The sequence below is a fragment of the Oncorhynchus masou genome, chromosome 29 (genome assembly GCF_036934945.1).
Source record: "Oncorhynchus masou masou isolate Uvic2021 chromosome 29, UVic_Omas_1.1, whole genome shotgun sequence".
Classification (NCBI taxonomy): Eukaryota; Metazoa; Chordata; class Actinopteri; order Salmoniformes; family Salmonidae; genus Oncorhynchus; species Oncorhynchus masou.
Window position 1 is genome coordinate 62,965,044 of NC_088240.1, and position 21,670 is coordinate 62,986,713.

At 44.7% G+C, this 21,670-nt stretch overlaps 1 protein-coding gene across 1 annotated transcript; it reads left to right on the top strand.

Moving 5' to 3' along the window:
- The first annotated feature begins 312 nt into the window (after positions 1-312).
- LOC135520229 (nuclear receptor subfamily 2 group F member 5) lies at positions 313-18,104 on the top strand. The gene is made up of 4 exons (XM_064945627.1): positions 313-1,396; positions 13,227-13,507; positions 13,874-14,120; positions 16,033-18,104. The coding sequence occupies exons 1-4, from the start codon at positions 1,030-1,032 to the stop codon at positions 16,347-16,349; spliced, it is 1,212 nt and encodes a 403-aa protein (XP_064801699.1). The 5' UTR covers positions 313-1,029; the 3' UTR covers positions 16,350-18,104.
- Positions 18,105-21,670: the final 3,566 nt, after the last annotated feature.

The following is a 21,670-nucleotide window of genomic DNA, read 5'->3' on the forward strand; positions in this document are numbered from 1 at the left end:
TACCCTTTGACTGAGGCCTAACAGTTTTGTGTTATTATATTAAAAGAAATCAATATCTATGTCTACAGTGATTTGTGTATCCAGCTATACTAGTAATAACACAGCCACTCTATCAACCAGAACATATAGCTAATCGGCGGCTGCGCCAATTGGAGAGTGCCTTACTGCTTTATTCTCCTCTGGCCAATTGAAACTGCCCGCACATGCGTATAACCGTTCTCGATGAGAGGAGGGGTCATGCCTTATATGGTAGTTTTGGCCTTATATGGGCACGGCTGTTTCGTGTCACTTTCACCAAATTCTAACTATGATTCTCAGAGATGGGACAGACAGCCGACGGGTGAAGTACATGTTTGGCAAAGATATCTGCTTGTGAACATACTGCATCTACCACAGAGCACTCCATCCATGGTTTATCGAAATTTTTATGCAGACCTCATCGTGGCGCACAACATTAGAGGAACGAAAGTAACGTTTCTTTTGGGATTGCACGTCCGTATGAGTTCACTGGATAACTTCGATCACATAATTGCGTAGAATTGTGGTCAGTATTGTGTTTTTGTGATTGAGAGAATATTTTGATTTAGTTCAGTTCGAATATTAAGCAGAGTAAGATTCTAGGCAGTCGATATTCATGAAAATGACACTTTAACGACCACTTCTCCATTCCGGCTGTATTGTTAGTCGACTTTTCAAATACAATCAACGTTTTTGAGAGAGCGTGTTTATGGATTTCTGCGCAGAGCAGAACACTGGCAGCAGCCTCCATTCTTACGCAATAGTCATGTTGATACCGTGCTGTCTTCGTAAACTTTGATAGAAGTTTACAGAAGATACGTTTACGACAGGGACATTTGATTAACTAGAGAAAATCAATTTGATAATATATTAAATACTTTTTGGAGGAAGTGGGAAGCGCCTTTTCGCCCTGCCTTGTTTTCCCAAGACGTCAGAACGGATTCTTATCTCCTCCCCGCGCTACGGAGTTGGACTCGTATCTGTTGTCTAACCAAATTGTTTTAGGATAGCATGGCAATGGTAGTAAACCAGTGGCAAGAGAACATTTCGGCGGATCCCGGGTCCCAGCTCCAGATTTGCAGTCAGGAGCCTGGCGGGACACCGGGAACCCCCTCTGGTTCCACCCCGGGGAACGATGCACTTTCCGGGGACAAGATTCCCAACGTGGACTGCATGGTGTGCGGGGATAAGTCCAGTGGCAAGCATTACGGTCAATTCACCTGCGAGGGCTGTAAAAGCTTCTTCAAACGTTCGGTGCGACGGAACCTCAGTTACACATGCCGGGGGAACCGCGACTGTCCCATTGACCAACATCATCGGAACCAGTGCCAGTACTGCCGACTGAAGAAGTGCCTCAAAGTCGGCATGAGAAGAGAAGGTAAGACAGGATTTGAGATTCGGTGAAGACTGTAGCCTTTATGCAAATGTAGTGTAAATTACTAAAATGATCAAATTGGGTTTTGGCGGACGTTTGGTGTCAAGAATATTGGTGCGTAAAGTTGAAACCATATAACGTTAGTGTTTTAAGGATGGATATCCGTGTCTTATAGATTTCCTGCTTCCATCAGTCATAGTTCCCCTAAAAGGCATTTGTAGTCTGCTGTAACGCAATGTTTGTTGTTTCAGATCGTCTACCCTTGTATTTCCTATTCAGTCCATAGTATGCAATTATTTTTCTCCCCTCGGAAAAGGGCTCCCTTTGTCTCCCCAATTAATTCTGGTGTTTGCTCCTCTACACCCTATCCGCTACAAAAGGGCCCGCTACATGTATTGTATTGTGCATGATTATGAACGGGTCAATTAGTGCGAAAGATGAACAGTGGCAACGTGTTCGCAAAGCACTGCGTTTCACTTTTAATCAGTCAGCTTGGACCTTGCTGCGTCATGTTCAATCAGACGAGTTGTGTTAATTACCACACGCGAACCAGACACTTGAAATCCTCATAAAAGCTTTGCACATGCATGTCTCCATGCTGGACGTCGTTGTACTCTTGTGTTTTATGCGTTACCCACCAACAATACTACATTTCTCTATTCATAAATACATGTTTATCGCTGTGCAGTGTAGCCTACTCTGGAGTCAACCTTGTTAGTTTATTGTAATAGATTTTTATCGAAAATTATAAAATGTATATTATGTACTGTAATTCTTGCTAAACCTGGCCACGCAAGCTGTTGTGGATACCCCAAAAGTTTCCTATGATATGACCATAAACAGTGCAAATAGTGACACAAACAGTAGTCAACAGAAGACGTGCGCTCGGTGCAGGAAGCACGCTGTGTTTAACTTCCAGTGTGTGAGTGTATCAAGCAGGCAGGCCTATTACAAACGAGGTCTTGAATACAATAGCCTCTGTCAAAATGAACTTACTATACAATACATTTTAGGTGGAAATACCCGTCCTGTCGCCTAATATTATCATTCAAGGGATCTCGTTAGTGTGCCAGTGTGTAAACTGTACACAGTTCATGTAAAGCACTGCAGGGTAAATTTAGTCAGCCATGCCCCTTTCTGACTGAATGAACCCGAGGAAATCTCCTGACACAGTGCAGTCTGTTGACCTTTCATCTACATAAACATGCTCAATATGTTATCAGACCATTATTTGGCTACATTATATATTAACTACTGCAGATAACATTTTAACAGGGATTTGATTTGCTATGTTACTATTATATGGTCTAGAATAATATTCACCAAAAACACGATTCAAAAATCTCAATTCTTTCAAGTGTTGATTAAATTGATACAGGTCTGTTATACGCAAAACAGACTCATCCTCATCGTGGATTACAGGCCTAGAGACATGTCCTCGTACGTGTCAGTGCATTTGAGGAACATTTTGAAATCGCACTTCTTTAAAATATTAAAAGTGTTGGTTTTAAATTGAAGATGATGACGTGGTTAATGCAGGCCTAGGCATAACTATTTTGTATATGCCTAATTTTCTAATTGACATTCAATACAATAATTATAATTGAAATGCTATGCAGAGTTGTGTTGTACTACAACCAAGTGTTAGCAATGCTTTTAAACGGCAACTTTTGTGAGGTAGTAGATAAATCATATTTAAAATAAAATTGTTTTCTTTAGGCCTACCAATAATTTTCAAACCCTGAAAGAAAATCAAGTTATCTTCTTAGTCAGATTATTATTAACAAAATATTAGAGGCATAATTTGGTGTGAAATAGTCTACATATATGTTTCTAACTCAGCAATAGGGCCTAAGATAAAGTCCTGCTAACTATTTGCCCTGAAAAGTTCAGAGGTAGCCTAATGGTGAGGATAATTAATAATAAAAGCACCAATTGTACACGTTTAAATGCAGCATTGCAATCACATTAAAGGCTTACTGGTAGCAGTGAGAAAGCAGCAAGACTACACACCCAAAGCTACTTTTCGTCTTCCCCAGAGGTTATACATAAGTCATGTTTCTTCTACATAATGCACCTTGGTTGGCTGACAGAGGAGGCCTTTGGGCTTTCTGACTTATAATCCGTGTGAATTTTGGAACATTTTGGAAATACACAAATGTACATTCCTGCCCTGAATATGGATTTGAAATCATCTCAAATTGATTGTTGAAACTATCAATAATTGAATTTGTAATAGTTATTACCACTACAAGGTATTGCCTACTTGTGTTATGCAAGCCATGCACAAAATAATTATCTAAATATCATGCTATTCTCGGCACATGGATTGGTAACCAGTGACGTTAATTCATGGCTGCCAAGGGAAGCTAGTCGGCCCCAAAAAATTGACCAATAAAAAAATATATACTGAACAAAAATATAAATGCAACATGTAAAGTGTTTCATGAGCTGAAATAAAATATCCCAGAAATATTCCATACACACAAAAAGCTTATTTCTCAAACAAAATGGCAAAAATTGGTTTACATCCATGTTAATGAGCAAATCCCCCTTTGCCAAGATAATCCATCCACCTGACAGGTGTGGCATATCAAGAAGCTGATTAAACAGCATGATCATTACACAGGTGCACCTTGTGCTGGGGACACTAAAAGGCCACTCTAAAATGTGCCTTTTGTCACACAACACAATGGCAAGTTTTAAAGGAGTGTGCAATTGGCATGCTGACTACAGGAATGTCCATCAGAGCTGTTGCTAGAGAATTTAATATTAATTTCTCTACCATACACCGCCTCCAACGTCGTTTTAGAGAATTTGGCAGTACGTCCAACCTGCTTTACAACCGCAGACCAAGTGTAACCACGCCAGCCCAGGACCTCCACATCTGGCTTCTTCACCTAAGGGATCATCTGAGACGAGCCACCTGGACAGCTGATGAAACTGAGGAGTATTTTTGTCTGTAATAAAGCCCTTTTGTGGGGAAAAACTGAGTCTGATTGGCAGGGCCTGGCTCCCCTGTGGGTGGGCCGACAGGGGAGCCAGGCTGAAATCCAGAGATTAGGGTCTAATTCATTTATTTCAACTGACTGATTACCTTATATGAACTGCCCCTCTGTCTCTGCATGTGTAGGCCATGTATCTGATGCTGTCTGGTTAAAAGAGTATGACATTGTTGCCTCTCGTAGCATTGAACGCAAGGGAAGCCAGCGAGCACTTGGCCTCTATTGATAAAAAAATATCAAATAATAGCCAATCAGCATTGAGCAAATCTGAGTGAGCTCAACTGTGAATGGTCCTGGTGCACCAAAAGTACAAAAGTGTTAAGGGTAAGCAGCTTGGATTTGGCGTCACTCCTATCAAATTGAATTGAGAGCATACGTCATTGACGGAAACAACTTGAATTGTTGCGTTGTTGTGTTGTTGTCATCCGGTGGCTTTGGACTTGTGGTTTTACTTAATTCTCCATACTGGCAATAATTATAATGGCGATTCTGATCCAACCATTAATTCATACATTGTTGTGCCACTGGCCTGAGAGGATGGAAGTTCAGTATGTAGCAAGTTTTAGAAGGCTAATGTAACGAGCTAATGTTGCCCATGAAAGGAAGTTAGATTAGTGAGCAAACATTTTAGCCAGGTAGCCTAGGACAACAATAAATAAAAGCATGTACTGTATGACAGAGTGAAAGACCGCTTCGTCAACATGAAAGAGAGGAGGATGGCATTGGCCTTTCTCAACAAGTAGGGTGAATCAACATGTTTTTTCTACTTACGCACACACACACACACACACACACACACACACACACACACACACACACACACACACACACACACACACACACACACACACACACACACACACACACACACACACACACACACACACAGAAATCAACCATGGACAGCCACATCATATTTAGCTTGATGATTGGCCTAAATAGTTTTTGGTATCTTTTAGTTGTCACTGTATTAGACAAAACATAGGCTATTTGATGAGGTTGAAATGTTGAAGTTGAAATGGTGCTGGAATAGTGGAGGCAGCTCCTGTTTCCTTTTCGACTTGCGGTACCTCTCCATGGTTCTAAGTCAATAGTTGTTTAAAAGGTCCAAAAATGTCAGAAACATTAACTGCTTGACCATGCTGTAGGTCATGTAACTGTTTGTTACAGGCTAAATGCTTTGTGGACTTCACCGGATAGAAGTTGCTCTCTGGTTTTGTGATGAAACAAAGGTGTGGTTGAATTTATTCTACCACTGTGCCTTCTTATTGTCTCTGCCTTTAGGCCTATATATCACGGTGTCAAGGCATATGAACTAACAGGTTATAGAGCAAACCATGTAATTATCACAACACATACAGTAGGTTGTAATATGGCATTTTTCCTGGCTTCCCGAGTGATTCTACCCACACCCTTCTACTGTTGGTAACATGCGTAAAAGTAACGTATTGATGGTGTAGGAGGCCTCTGCCAGTGAAGATAAACAAATATAGCAGAATATCAGCAACAAAGCATATAAAAACAAACCTGACAGGTTATGTTTGTGGTTAGGCGGGCCTTTCTTGTCGACCAAGTCGCTGACCCTCATCTCCCCTCCCTCTCCAAAAATGCACCACTCCCAAGTGGCGAAATTCTGTAAAACATGGCAACGTTTTAGTAAGGTACAAAAAAAATTGTAATTGATCCTATCTATGCTATAACTTTCTACAAAATGTATTGCACACACATCTTCATTATTTAAGATCAGTGTCACATTCGCTGGCTAATTCAGGAGTGTTATTTGGACAGTTCAGTTGATCTTTAGGGTGACCCTTCATGTGTAACTTGACTGAGAGGTCACTCTATTTCAGCCCACAAAGATATCGAATATCTCGTGTTAAAGGTTGATTTATACTAAACAGTCATGTAAAAGGTCATGTTTACCTCTTCACTGCTCTACCTGTTTGGCACCTCTGGCATCTCTACTCTACATGTTTCTCAATGACATTCCTGCTTAGAGTAGAACACTGGTTTAAGGGATGAGGTGGGAGTGAGGAAGAGAGAGACAGTGAACATGTGCAACTGGCTGACAGTTCCTTGGGCTAGTTGGGAGTGAAGTGCATATCATGTTCTGCTGTCGGAATGTTCCGTATGTGCTCCTCTGACCTTAGTGAGACCAAAAAAGACCAATATAGACTGTGATGTTTGTCAAATTCACACGTTCGAAGAACACACTGTATACTTGACACATTGACAATTTTACATTCACAACTAGCAGCCTTCTCATGCATACAATACATTCCCTACCAGCTACCGCACATAGTGACATGGTCACAGAGATTGGCATGGACAGGCACACTGTCCACTAGTATGGGAGCTACTTCTCGTATGGGAGCTAATTTAAAAAAATGAAACGGGTCACGAGCTACTCGTTTTTTTCTAGCTGTGTTTTCTGTCAATATACCTGCTAAAATAATGGTTAATAAACAAGCGGGGTCCTATAGCATTTTATAGGATTATTTATTTTTTGATTTTCCCAACTGATGTATTTTTCTTTGTTTTATTTTTCCTGGTTTTAGATTTTCAGATTTTTTTCACTCTCAAAATTGCAATGATTCATAGAGAAACAACAGAATTGGATGGTCTGAGTCCATGTCAAAGCTCAAATTAAATCAGAAGACTATTTTTGTAGGTCTGGAAATAAAACTAGCAAATGATTATGTTTGTGTGTTATTCCCCTTTAGTTGTGCATTTGGCCTTTTAATTTCACATCAAGCAAGTGAGGATTGTGTCATCTAATGTGCTGGTCTAGTAATGGTTCTGTACAACTAATGCTCATTTCATGGCAAAGTTATCAAATAATAGATACAAAATGATATACTTACTCATGATATACTTCTGCCAGGTATGCCTACTTTGCAGTTAACATTTAATTGAGAAGGATTGGGAGAAAGTATTTCTGTCAACCCACAAGACAGTTATCACATCAACTGGCTACACACAGAGTGACAAAAACACGCACCACACAGACAGACAGGAGCAATATTGATGGAAATGTATTGGCAGATGGTGTTAGGTTTGGCTTTTTAAGCCAATAGTGGCTAACTAGGGGTGGGACAATATCAATAAATAGTAGCTGGGAGCTTGTGGTGTCTGATACTTCTGAGATTTGTTTATGACAGTTTGCCACGGAATACATGAAAATTGCATGTACTTTCAGAATTGTTTGGCGAGTTACTCATAGGTGGGCTGCGAGCTACTGGTAGCTTGCTATCAACCTGTTGGAGAACCCTGCTCTAGATTGTTCATAGTAAGTACATAGTTACGACTGTTCATAGACAGAACATTCAAAGACAGATTATCTTCATTATGACTCCTAGTGTGTGTGTCCTTCAATGGCAAATAACACAAGGAAAGACCTGTATATTGATATTCAGTTACTCATACATAGGATTATGAAACACATCCCTCTTGACGAGACTCGCTGCTACAGCTGGTGACCCTTGGTTCACACCGACCAAACACAGAGACGGATATACTGTAGGTCAACAGGAACCAGAAACTAAACATTAATAATGGCGATGTTCAAGGTCCAAATGTGAGGTTGACTCTATTGAGAAAGTACCAGGGCTCGCTAACTGACTGCCTTTATTGACTAATCCATACACGTTGTCCAGTTTGTATGAGCAGGCAATCACAAACCGAGACTAGTTTGACCCCTAGACTCTGGCCTGCCAAAACATTCTCCTATTACAATACTGTCATAGTTTATTGACATGTTAGAATAGGTCTCTTTAAGTCCAAGCTGGCTGTAAGGTTCCAGCACCATGGCTTCCATATTGACAGAGGCCTTGCCATTATTCACTGTCAGAAAGCAGCCTCCATTGAAGTGATAGGCCACAAAGAGACCATAGAGCTGAGGCACTAGTCGTTTCCCATTCTGATATCCCCAAGGCTAGCATTTAATATTTTAGAGGAGGAGGGATGTGAGTGGAGGAATAGAGCTCACTCTGCAGAGATGGGCTTCCTTTGACACCTCAAGGTGAATAGACTCCAGTTCACGATACATTGCGTGTCATATTGTCACATTTCTCTGTTGAGTCTCTCATTTTCTCTGTTGTCTGTACAATAGCCAGGTTAGCCTATTGCCCCAATATGAAAGGCTAGCATTTACAGTAAGTCCAGCGTTATCCATATTCATTGTTACATTTTGAAGTATCGTGTTGTTTTTGATTCCAGGCCACTTTACACCAATTGTCTTGCGATACAGCCATTGAGTTTTTAACTCAATGTAATGAAAATGATTGAATCGCTTGTATAGCATAGCTTGTTGTGTGATCTCTTCCATTGTAGAAATGGATATGAGCGAGTAGAGAGATGGATATAAAGCCAGAGCACTCCTCCGTGCAGGGTGCATTTCTGTTATTAATTCATATCTGCTTCATCAAAGCAGCGCCAACGTGACTGGGTGGATATTAAAGGGCCTACGTTTGCAGCGTCTGAGCATCCTCACCAGGAGCTCTCTCCATCTCCGTCTGTCTGTGTCTCTCTTTTTCCCTGTCTCTTTACCCGTTCCCTCTCCCTTTCCATACAATGTCATACTTAACTCTGTCTCCCTCCCTCCCTCTTCCTTGATCTCATTGCCTCTTTCAGGGATCCCCCTCCAGCATTGGGGGAATATCCCGCTGCCACACGCCATGTCTATTTCTATGGGCACAAACACTGTTCATGGCACAAACTGTTCACGGCCCTCTTGTTGGTGGAGAGAATTTTGCAGGTTTAAAGCTTCTTTCCTGCAATTCTACGCATTTTGTCACGTCTAATGTGTATTCATGTGATATTTATAGGTCTCTAAGGTATGCAGTGACTAACATGACAAGAGGAACTGATGATGCACTACCCAATTTCGGGGATTGCACCTTGTGCATTCTACTATTACAACTTTCAAGAGTACGTTTAAAGCCAGACTGAGTTCCTTTATTTTTTTTATTTTTTTGTGTGTGTGTGGGGGGGGGGGGCACCCCTTCTGACCCTTTGGGGGCGTGCCCCACAGTTTGGGAACCACTGGTTTATTTCACTTCATCCCTCTATTTCTCAATTCTCTACTCTTACAATCACCTTCATCTTCATTCTCAACCTCTTTTTTTCTCTCCTTTCCTCTCACCCTTTCTTCCTCTCTTTCTCTCCACGTCTTTCTCACAAATCAAATCAAATTTATTTATATAGCCCTTGTACATCAGCTGATATCTCAAAGTGCTGTACAGAAACCCAGCCTAAAACCCCAAACAGCAAGCAATGCAGGTGTAGAAGCACGGTGGTTAGGAAAAACTCCATAGAAAGGCCAAAACCTAGGAAGAAACCTAGAGAGGAACCAGGCTATGTGGGGTGGCCAGTCCTCTTCTGGCTGTGCCGGGTATAGATTATAACAGGACATGGCCAAGTTGTTCAAATGTTCATAAATGACCAGCATGGTCGAATAATAATAAGGCAGAACAGTTGAAACTGGAGCAGCAGCACGGCCAGGTGGACTGGGGACAGCAAGGAGTCATCATGTCAGGTAGTCCTGGGGCATGGTCCTCCGAGAGAGAGAAAGAAAGAGAATTAGAGAGAGCATATGTGGGGTGGCCAGTCCTCTTCCGGCTGTGCCGGGTGGAGATTATAACAGAACATGGCCAAGATGTTCAAATGTTCATAAATGACCAGCATGGTCGAATAATAATAAGGTAGAACAGTTGAAACTGGAGCAGCAGCACGGCCAGGTGGACTGGGGACAGCAAGGAGTCATCATGTCAGGTAGTCCTGGGGCATGGTCCTAGGGCTCAGGTCCTCCGAGAGAGAGAAAGAAAGAGAATTAGAGAGAGCGTATGTGGGGTGGCCAGTCCTCTTCCGGCTGTGCCGGGTGGAGATTATAACAGAACATGGCCAAGATGTTCAAATGTTCATAAATGACCAGCATGGTCGAATAATAATAAGGTAGAACAGTTGAAACTGGAGCAGCAGCACGGCCAGGTGGACTGGGGACAGCAAGGAGTCATCATGTCAGGTAGTCCTGAGGCATGGTCCTAGGGCTCAGGTCCTCCGAGAGAGAGAAGGAGAGAATTAGAGAACGCACACTTAGATTCACACAGGACACCGAATTGGACAGGAGAAGTACTCCAGATATAACAAACTGACCCCAGCCCCCCGACACATAAACAACTGCAGCATAAATACTGGAGGCTGAGACAGGAGGGGTCAGGAGACACTGTGGCCCCATCCGAGGACACCCCCGGACAGGGCCAAACAGGAAGGATATAACCCCACCCACTTTGCCAAAGCACAGCCCCCACACCACTAGAGGGATATCTTCAACCACCAACTTACCATCCTGAGACAAAGCTTGGCCCCCTTTCCTCTGTGAATATGGAGTTGACAAAGGGTAAATGGTTTGACTTTTTGCCGGGGGATTGGTGCTTCACTGTAACCCTTGCATGCAGAGTGAGAGCAGTGACCCCAGAGTTCAGAGTTCAACCCAAGCTAAAGGAGTCTGTCAGAAGCACAGGAATAACACATGAATGTCACATCACACACTCCTCTCTGACCGGGCTTACACAATACACACTGCTTTACTGTCCACAATAAGCCATTTTTTTGTGTATCTGTGTTTGAATGTTACAGTACCTTGTGGTTTTTGTTAGCAGACTTTTAAGGGACTACACGAAAACCATTATACTACTTATCTCCGTTGACAATGAGGCTGTGCCAAATCTGTCATGCTTCTAGTACATAGCAACCTGACTATGACCTTTTACAGGAGCAGATAGTCCTTCATTGTATTTATCTACAATAGTTTGCTCAACTGTCTTGTACTTCTAGCACAGTGACTAAAGGTCAAATAAGGACAGCCTTGGTGGGATGAGACATACTTAACTCCACGGCCACACACTCTCTGTGACTCGCTGTGGTGGTGTTTTTTAAAAGTCATGGCTGAAATCGCCCATGATACCTGTTTAGTGCCCTTTTCTCCCCTCTGCCTTATTTATGTACCATATTTTATCCATTGGGGAATAGTTACAGGGGAGAGGAGGTTATATGTAGTTCCGTGGTCTTTCTGTTTGGGGTTTTAGGCTCTTTAGTTGTTTGGTCCCACTGTTTCCCAGTACCTCTACTGTCAAGAGATCGGGGTTTTGGTCTTTCCAATCACACTAAGCCACTGCTGACCAATTAGACATCTGGAAATCGATTATGGCAGGCATTCAAATCTGTCTCTACATCCTCACTCTCACTCTCTCTCATCCCATGCCACTCACTATCTTTCTCCCTCTCCCTTTTATCCTGTCTATGCCCTTCTCTCCCTGTCTGATTCATTTCCCTTGCCCATTCACATAGAGATGCTTTTCAAGCGTCATTTTGACTCAAGCACTCACGCACTCACACACAACCTCCTCAAAGAGGTTTTTCAGAAGACAAGTGGATGGGGTGGATTTGGCATCTGGTGCATTACGTAATTAATCATTATGATGCATTGATTATTATTATTTTAATTCAGATAGTTATAACATACTAACCTCTAATGAAGGGCAACCATGCTCTAGAAAAAGTTCAGGTTTGGGTACGACCAGGAGTTGGTTTTTTTGTGAGTGACGGCCCATTGTGCAATGCTGTCTTTGTACGCTACGTTGTCGTTTGCAAAATGAGCCAACATTCTTTCCCTGAGACAGGAGTTGCTTGTGTTCAAGGGAGACCAGTATTTTTTGGTCACAAACTCAAATGTTTTTCTAATCATTCAACAGTCTTGAAATTCGATGGACATATCTATTGACTTACTATGTTCTTGAGTGATTTGACCTGTACTCTTTGGTACACTGTAGTGTATTCAATTTTCACAGCTGTTGTGTCGAAGGACAGGTGATGCTGAGTTTCAAAGTATTTTCCAAACCCTCCCTCCTGTCCTCCCTCCCTCCCTCCCTCCCTCCCTCCCTCCCTCCCTCCCTCCCTCCCTCCCTCCCTCCCTCCCTCCCTCCCTCCCTCCCGTGTACTCTCTCTCTCCCTCGTTCTGTAACTGTAGAGGGAGTTATTAGTCAGACAGCGGGGATGACTGAACAGGTGTTTTCCAAATGGGCTTTGAGCCGCCGCTTCTTAGCTCGGCGGGGGTGGGGATGTGTGCTTAGCCTCTGCGTGCCCCCTTCCCCTTCGGCTGAGCCATTTGGCAGTGTGGGGGTGGGGGGGGGGGGGTGGGGGCAGCAGAGGTGTGAAGAACCATAGTGTCTTTACTGGCTGCTGGTTGCCATTACTCACTGATGCACGGCACCGGGGTCTGCCGGTCAGGAGACAGAGTGCCGACACATTTAGAGCCGCAGAAATTTCCCCACGTTTCTCCACACTTTGCACCCCCCACCTCCAACCCCCACCCACCTTCCTCCTCTCCCCAGACATGGCTTTTAGCTGCCAGCCCCAGTGTGATTTGGCCATATACATTCCCATTGAGAAAGTGTAGACTCGTCTGAGTGCCTCTAGATACTGCTTTATGACACAGTGGTAATTGCAGCCTACTAAATCAAGGCAGTTAGTGTTGGACGCAGTCATGACGATGTGAATGCAGAGAAGCTTCAGGTCCTAAATGTTACTGTAACTGTGCCAGCCTGGATTGAAATAAAGCCTCTTAGGATAGATGGATAGAGTACAGCCACATGAATGAATGAAATATGCAGTACCGTAGTCTAACCAAGTTAGCCCCATGCCAAACAATTAGCTTCTAGCACTTGAGCATTTGCTTATGAAATGTCAAAAGAGGGAAAATGTATTTTGCTCATAAAATTCAAATGCTTTATCTCTTCATTTTCTTAACCCTTTCTTTCTCTCTCCCTCAGCTGTCCAGAGAGGCCGCATGTCCAACTCCCAGTCTAGCCCGGGTCAGTACCTGACCAATGGCAGCGACCCTTACAACGGGCAGCCCTACCTATCAGGATTCATCTCTCTGCTGCTGCGCGCCGAGCCTTATCCCACATCCCGCTACGGGTCCCAGTGCATGCAGGGAAACAACCTGATGGGCATCGAGAACATCTGCGAGCTGGCCGCACGGCTGCTCTTCAGCGCTGTGGAGTGGGCCAAGAACATCCCCTTCTTCCCTGACCTGCAGCTCATGGACCAGGTGAGGACGACCACCCTGATTCCTGACTAGAAACTGCCTGACTAGATCTTTTTTGTTATGCCTGACTAGAAAATAGAAATGATGAATGCTTAGAGATGTGGTGTGGTCACTTTATTTGGGTAGTCCCTTATGGATGAGCTGCAGAGGCTCAACACAGATATTGCCCAGAACAAATATATGTATATTGGTATGTCATGTAAAGGTTCAATTGTGGGGTCAGCAGCCTTTAAGTTTGAGCATATCACTAACATTTGCCATACTCAATCATTTGCATAAAGAATATAAACACTATTATCCTTGTTTCCCAGAACCACCCTCGTCCACTCTGAACTAACCAATTCTGCCATCATTCCTCCCGTGCCCTAGGTGGCACTCCTGCGCATGTCATGGAGTGAGCTGTTTGTGCTGAACGCGGCCCAGTGCTCCATGCCGCTGCACGTGGCGCCCCTGCTGGCGGCGGCTGGCCTGCACGCATCACCCATGTCTGCGGAGCGCGTGGTGGCGTTCATGGACCACATCCGGGTGTTCCAGGAGCAGGTGGAGAAACTGAAGGTTCTGCAGGTGGACACGGCTGAGTACTCCTGCCTCAAATCCATCGTGCTCTTCACCTCCGGTGAGTGGCGTTGACTTTAGTGGTTTCTGTTTCTATATGTCTTTGTTTATGTCCATCTGTAGGATAGTTTGCGTTGTATTTTGTGCGGAACTACACATTTCAGTCGTAGTGGTCACTCCAGATAAGTTAGCAGACGTATAGAGTCTGCAGTACAGCATGTGGTTAACAACCAAGTGGTTGACAATGTCTTTGTAAACAATGTATCAATAATGTATGGATACCATATCGATAATATCATGGATGGACTACTTATATGAGCTAAAGAGGCGTAAATATTGGTGAAATAGCAATATAAAAACAATACTTCGCTTATTGCTTTGATACACCACTTTTGCCACTGTATGAGGCACAGTACAAAATTTTGGTTATTCTACGTCACCCAGAATGCTGTCAGATCTGGGATTGGGATGTGTGGAGGACTCATTGTTTATGACCCAGGGGGTATGAGTCTGAGAGAACCCAACTCTGAGGTCTTGCTTTTTGTTTCCTGTCAATCGCACTGTTCCTCGTCTCCATCGCACAGCTTGTCAGAATCACGTTGCATATACCAAGTTCTGTCTCGCACTCTTCCATTTGGATGGCTGAAGAACACCTTCGCTCTTCTCATTTATTTCATCACCCTCTTCTCCTTCACTCTTCCATCTATTATTGAAACCAGTCAGGCAGCCCCTCCCCTTTCCTCCTCTCCAAACCCCAGCTCTCTCACCCCTGCCTCCACCACCGTGCTTGAATTATTCATGGTGGGTTGCAGCGACAAGGGGGATTCGCCACAGCCCAGGCCCTGACCTACACAACCCCTGTAGCCCTGAGCATCCATGTGATCCGTCCCACAGCTCCAGCCAACACACATGCATGTACACACAATGAGACACACACACACACACACACACACATGCATGTACACACAATGAGATAGACAGACCATTCGTAGACCAGGCCCCCCATCGAGACCTGCCTGCATGAGCAAGGACAAGGACAGACAAAATCTCAATACCCCCCTCTCACCTCCGCCCTCAGACATTCCACCCTATATCCCAGTCCCATCACCCCAAATCAAAGAGCGGCCATCTTACCACCGCCACCATCCTCATCCCCAGAGTGTGGCTGTGTGTGCCCGGGGAGCCAGACAAAGGGAGGAGGTGCCTGTAAAGGATGCCTGCGGAGGGGTGGTGGTAGCACGCGCGAGCTCAATCACACAGACAGAACTAGCTTTCTCAGCCACCAATGCCTCACACAGACCCTAAAATGGTGGATAGCTTAAAAGCTTAATGTCTGCCCTCAAAGTGGGAAATGTGGCAGAATTTGCAGTTATACCCCACCTGGGGGGTATAAAATTATGAGGCACATTAATCTTTTGTTACGTGGAACTGAAGCTCAGCTGGATTAAGTTTGCGCAGGGGGCGATTAAAGGGTACTGTACTTGGGAGAAAATTGCCCTCACTGTTCAATGCAGCCTTTAAACAAGGTTCATACTGGGGACAGAAACACTGGCACAGTAGTACTGAACGTGCACTACAGTACCATGCAGTACAGGACAGCACCATGCAGTACACTAAATGGGACTTTGTTTTGAGTTCACCCATCTCTGACCCCATAACCACGGAGCTCGAAGGATGTGAAAAGTATCTCACACAGTCGACACGCTCGCTGTGTGATGTGAGACTCACACCAGGGACTGGTGCTAGGGGAGGTGTGAGAGCAGGGACAAAACCTCGACCCACAACTGAAGGCAAAGGGAATTGTATTCCACCACATAGAATGACATATTTACTTAGGGATGCAGACATATCAGCTCTAATGTATGTACGTAGCTGGACACAATTTCACATTGCATGTCAGTGTGAGGTCAACTCATCAGAACCATAATGAACCAGAAACTCATCAACACCTAACCTTCCTATCCCTTTCTCAGATGCCATGGGCCTGTCGGATGTGGCCCACGTGGAGAGCATCCAGGAGAAGTCCCAGTGTGCCCTGGAGGAGTATGTGAGGAACCAGTACCCCAGCCAGCCCAACCGCTTTGGCCGCCTGCTCCTGCGGCTGCCCTCCCTCCGCATTGTCTCCTCGCCCGTCATCGAGCAGCTCTTCTTCGTGCGCCTGGTGGGCAAGACGCCAATTGAGACGCTGCTGCGCGACATGCTCCTCTCTGGCTCCAGCTACAACTGGCCCTACATGCCCGTGCAGCGCGACCGCCCCATCTCCCTCCACTACAATGAAAACGGGCCCTGAGGAGGACGAGTCATCGCGTATTCAGCTCTTCATCCATCCTTCATCGACCATCCCTAAATCCCTCCCTCTGTTTATCTCCTTCCTCCATCCCCTGGAAGACCACCACCGTTCTGCCAAAAAGCAGACTGACCACCTCACCACATCCCTACCCCATTCACCAATCCAGCCATTCACATGCCTCTTCTCCAGGGGACCACGGCCAATAGAGAGACAAGGAGGCTGCAATGGCCCCTCCTACTTCGCCATTGCCACATTTGAGAGGTGACACTAGACAGGCCGGCTGGCAGAAGGGTTTTTGCGCCGTTCTCCTGCAGCTCTGTCGGACTTACGCCGTTAAAGACGACTTTGTCAGTCTCGGACTCGACGCGGTGTTGGCTACTGGCGACGCAGTCACTCTATTGTCGGCACTGTGCTAGCATCTAATGGAGACGTGTCCAAGAATCTCCACTGTATGGCGATTTAGAGCAAGGCCTTTGCCGATATAACTGCTTGACTGAGAGAGCCAGGCCAAAAGTTCTTCATCCACCAATCATTTTTTTATTAACCCGAAGCCATTAAATAACAAATGCCAAATTTCCTTGGAATTTTCAGAAGACATTTATTGTGTGTGTGTGTGTGTGTGTGTGTGTATATTAGCACTGTTTATAATGAGAGAAATTCATGATTGTGTCCATATGTATGTCATTGACTCATAGACATCCACATTAAGGGGTATGTTGGGACTAGCTCAGGTTCAGGTTGGGGAGACAGGACAGACAGGACAGACATGCCACTATCAGTAGGAAACAGAGAATCACTCCTCACCCAGGGCAAAACACCTATCAACAGCCTGTACCAAAGTGGAACATGGATATTAATTGTTTGGATTATCTTTGTGGTAGTGGTGACAAAAACACCTTTTGGTTTGTCTATAATTTGACCTTTTACTTATATTTAGACGTCAGAGGGTGTGGGAAGTTGCAAAACAAATATATATATACAAAAATAGGCACTTGCAATGTGAAACTATCCAGAACCCACACTTGACCCACTCCCATCATAAACACAGCACTGGTAGATTCTTCCTCAGCCGACATTTTGAGGTCAAAACTACAGGGCCACTAACTGGTAATGGTCAGTGTACTTCCGCCACTGTTTCAAAGCAGAATATCATACAAGTATCCCTTCATAACAACTATATAATGCTGTCAAAGGAATGACATAACACATGCCAGTTAATCCCTGTTAGTTTCATGTCACAATCACAAAAAAATGCCTGAACCAATAAGCATTTGAAAACTGTAGTTGTACTTGCCTTAGAACAAGATTTTGTCACTGAGCATTTATTTTATGACTGTGCCATAATCTGAAGTTACCTGTTATGACAGGCAATATATCCTCCATATGAGGCCACCTCAATTCAATTGTCATTCAAGCAGCATACTAGGAAATTGTATTACTAACCTCCAAACCTCAATTAAAGTTACAATGGTCATTACTGTGATTTAGCATAGATATTATTGTGTTTTTGTTACCATCAATTGATGACGGGCTGTAAGGCAACATTGATTGTTGGACGACCAGTCTGTTTTTTAACGTGGCACTGGGGTATCAGCAACAATTATTGGGATTTGAAAGCCATTGGGACCTTGGAGAGCAGGACTGTCTGTTGATAAATTTGTTCACAGAATATTTCTATAAGACTATGTTTTTTTTTCTCTATTTTTGTTTGGGAAAAATGGATCCATTAATTGAAATAAAAATGTGTTGTTCACAGTTATTTCTCCATCTTGTGTTGCTATGATCCGAACCAGCTAACATCCTACTCTGTGAATGTATTGCCTGATGCTGTTAACACATGACTTACAGATGTCATAACCAGTCATAACCATGACTAACATTTTAGATGTTTAACTATACTATCAAAGGTTTATTCACTTCAAACACCATGGCATATTCTGTCATTATGACTACAACATAATACAACTAAATTGTCTTACCAAAGAACAGGCTGAAATCAGGTGATACACCAAGTCGATATGAATTCAAGTGGCCATTTTAGACAGAGCTTATGACAGGTGGCTCAAGTCATATGGATAATTCCATGTAGTGCAGTCCATTGACCATGAGTAGTAGTCACTCAGTGTGGACAGTGTGTTTATCTCAAGCTGTTTGGATATGATGGGGTACAGAGGCATTAAACAAATCAATGCTCTAAACCAATCAGTGAGAAACAAAGTGGGGGACTGAACCAACTCTCACGGCAGGGTGGAGCCCAAATGTTGATACTCCCCTGCTGTTAGTGTGAGAGAGAGAGAGTGTAAACAAACACTCTGACCTCTCACTTAATGATGTATGTGTGTGTTTGAGTCAGGGAGAAAAATAGAGAGAAAAAGAGAGAGAGAGAGAATCAAGAGAAAGTGCACACATGGTCTTCGACCCTTCAATTCAAGGTGGTGTGTGTGTGTATAAGAGAGAGAGAGAGAGGCTTGGTGGGTGGGTACTGTATGTGTAAACAACATCTGTGGTCCTTCACTCAGATTGGAAGCTCTGTGGCAGCCTGATAAAGGTAAGAGAGAAGAGCTCACAGGTCCTCCGCCTCCCTAAAGACATGCTTTATATTCAGTCATTCTTCCCCCGCCCCCCATCACACACTACTACCCCACACTGTAACCTTGTGCCCTTTCCACCCCACCTCCCTCCCACCAACTGCCTTACAGCCTTCTCCCTCCCCAGTCCCCTACCCTTCATAGCCTTGTTCTGTTCCCCTCCCCTCTCCCCCTATCCCAGAATTGTGCGTGTGGTGAGTAGGAGAGTGACTTATGCCTTCATTTCAGAGCTGTCACTCCTGGCCAAACACCATGACCCCTCAACCCCCATTTTGAAGGCACACTTTTTTTCCCTCCCTTGGTATGAATATAAAAAACACATGTGGCCCAAAGGTGTGTGTGTGAGTATCTGTGTGTGTGAGTATCTGTGTGTGTGAGTATCTGTGTGTGTGAGTGACTGTGTGTGTGAGTGACTGTGTGTGTGAGTGACTGTGTGTGTGAGTGACTGTGTGTGTGAGTATCTGTGTGTGTGAGTATCTGTGTGTGTGAGTATCTGTGTGTGTGAGTGACTGTGTGTGTGAGTATCTGTGTGTGTGAGTGACTGTGTGTGTGTTTGTGTGTGTGCACTACTGGGGGTAAGGGTAAATCAAACCCTGACATGGCTGCTTTGAATGGCTTGAGAATAATTACTCTTGCCATCCGTTTTGCACACCTGCCTCTTTACGGCAAACATTTCCACCTACACATACAATCAAAACATGACTACATAGACATATGAATCTGTAGGTGGAGTCAAACACCAAATTCAAGGTTGTATAGTACTTCCCCATGTGTGAACATAGAAGTATTTCATTGAATAAACCAATATTTGAACAGCATTGCAAAAGACTTGCATGCATGTAAGAGGAGGTTAGTTCTCACCAATCAAGGCTCAAGTCAGAGGTTGGGATGATAAATACATTAACTCTGCTGATACGTCACCCGTAGCCTGACAGTAATTGTTCCAGGTCCCATCACCCCCTAAAACACGCAGGTGCCTCTGGAGATGGCACATACAGGCACCAGTCACATGCATTTAACCCAGACACCTCCTCAATCTGTTATGACAAACACTTCACATTTTGCAAATGGTTCCGCAGATGAGCAATGCGTATGGGGAAAACCTGTAAAACAGGGTTGGGGGATTGGGGGGGGGTGTATTCTGATTGAGCCTGTGTAATTTATATTTCGGAGAGGGGGATGGTAGAGGGAGATGGGGGGTTGTGCTTGATAAACAGGCCAGAGGTTTTTAAACGTGAACGTCAGTCATACAAGGACGGCCAAGCTGTCTGTCTCCAGGGGATACGGCAGCCCAGGCCGCCATCGAAGGAGATCGATAGGCGAGACGTCAGATCGAATTGAGGTCACTCTTTGTCCCCTAAGAGGTCCCACTTACTGGCTCGCACTCAAAAGCTAGATGGGCTGAAGGGAGGGAGAGAGGGATGGAGGGAGGGGGATGGAGGGAGAGGGATGGAGGGATGGAGGGAGAGAGGGAGGGATGGAGGGAGGGGGATGGAGGGAGAGAGGGATGGAGGGAGGGAAGGGGATGGAGCGAGAGGGGGATGGAGAGAGGGGGATGGAGGGATGGAGGGAGGGGGATGGAGGGAGAGGGATGGAGGGATGGAGGGAGAGAGGGAGGGATGGAGGGAGGGGGATGGAGGGAGAGGGATGGAGGGAGGGAAGGGGATGGAGCGAGAGGGGGATGGAGAGAGGGGGATGGAGGGATGGAGGGAGGGAAGGGGATGGAGCGAGAGGGGGATGGAGAGAGGGGGATTTTAGCTGGACAGCTGTATTTGGCAACCCATGTCAGAGATATATGGGTTTTGTCAGTAACATGTTCATTGGGAGTATGATCCAAGACATGGTTTTCATTGTTGACACGTTTTGTTCTATATAGTCCATGCAAATTCAAAAGTTTAATATACACTATTAGTGGATTCGGCTATTTCAGCCACACCCATTGCTGACATGTGCATAAATTGAGCACACAGTCATGCAATCTTCATCGACAAACATTGGCAGTAGAATGGCCTTAACGTAGAGCTCGGTGACTTTCAATGTGGCACCGTCATAGGATGCCAACTTTCCAACAAGTCAGTTCGTAAAATTTCTGCCCTGCTAGAGCAGCCCCGGTCAACTTTAAGTGTCGTTATTGTGAAGTGGAAATGTTTAGGAGCAACAACGGTCAGCCGTGAAGTGGTAGGCCACACAAGCTCAAAGAATGGGACTGCCGAGTGCTGAAGCGCATATCATGTAAAAATGGTCTGTCCTCGGTTGCAACACTCACTACCGAGTTCCAAACTGACACTGGAAGCAATATCAGCACAAGAACTGTTCGTTAGGAGCTTCATGAAAGGGGGTTCCATGGCCAAAAAGCCGCACACAAGCCTAGGATCACCATGCGCAATGCTAAGTGTCGGCTGGAGTGGTGCATAGCTTGACACCATTGGACTCTGGAGCAGTGGAAACGCATTGTCTGGAGTGATGAATCACACTTCACCATCTGGCTGTCCGACAAACAAATCAGTGTTTGGCGGATGCCAGGAGAACGCTACCTGCCTGAATGCATAGTGCCAACTGTAAAGTTTGGCGGGGGAATAATGGCCTGGGGCTGTTTTTCATGGTTCAGGCTCGGCCCCTTAGTTCCAGTGAAGGGAAATCTTAATGCTACAGCACACAATGACATTCTAAACGATTCTATGCTTCCAACTTTGTGGCAACATGACAATGCCCTCATGCACAAAGCGTGGTCCA

Bases quoted from the DNA above. Each gene is read 5' to 3' on its own strand.
- LOC135520229 (XM_064945627.1), top strand. From the start codon at position 1,030: ATGGCAATGGTAGTAAACCAGTGGCAAGAGAACATTTCGGCGGATCCC. The intron at 13,508-13,873 runs GTGAGGACGACC...CCCGTGCCCTAG, and splicing joins ACCTGCAGCTCATGGACCAG to GTGGCACTCCTGCGCATGTC. The intron at 14,121-16,032 runs GTGAGTGGCGTT...TCCCTTTCTCAG, and splicing joins CATCGTGCTCTTCACCTCCG to ATGCCATGGGCCTGTCGGAT.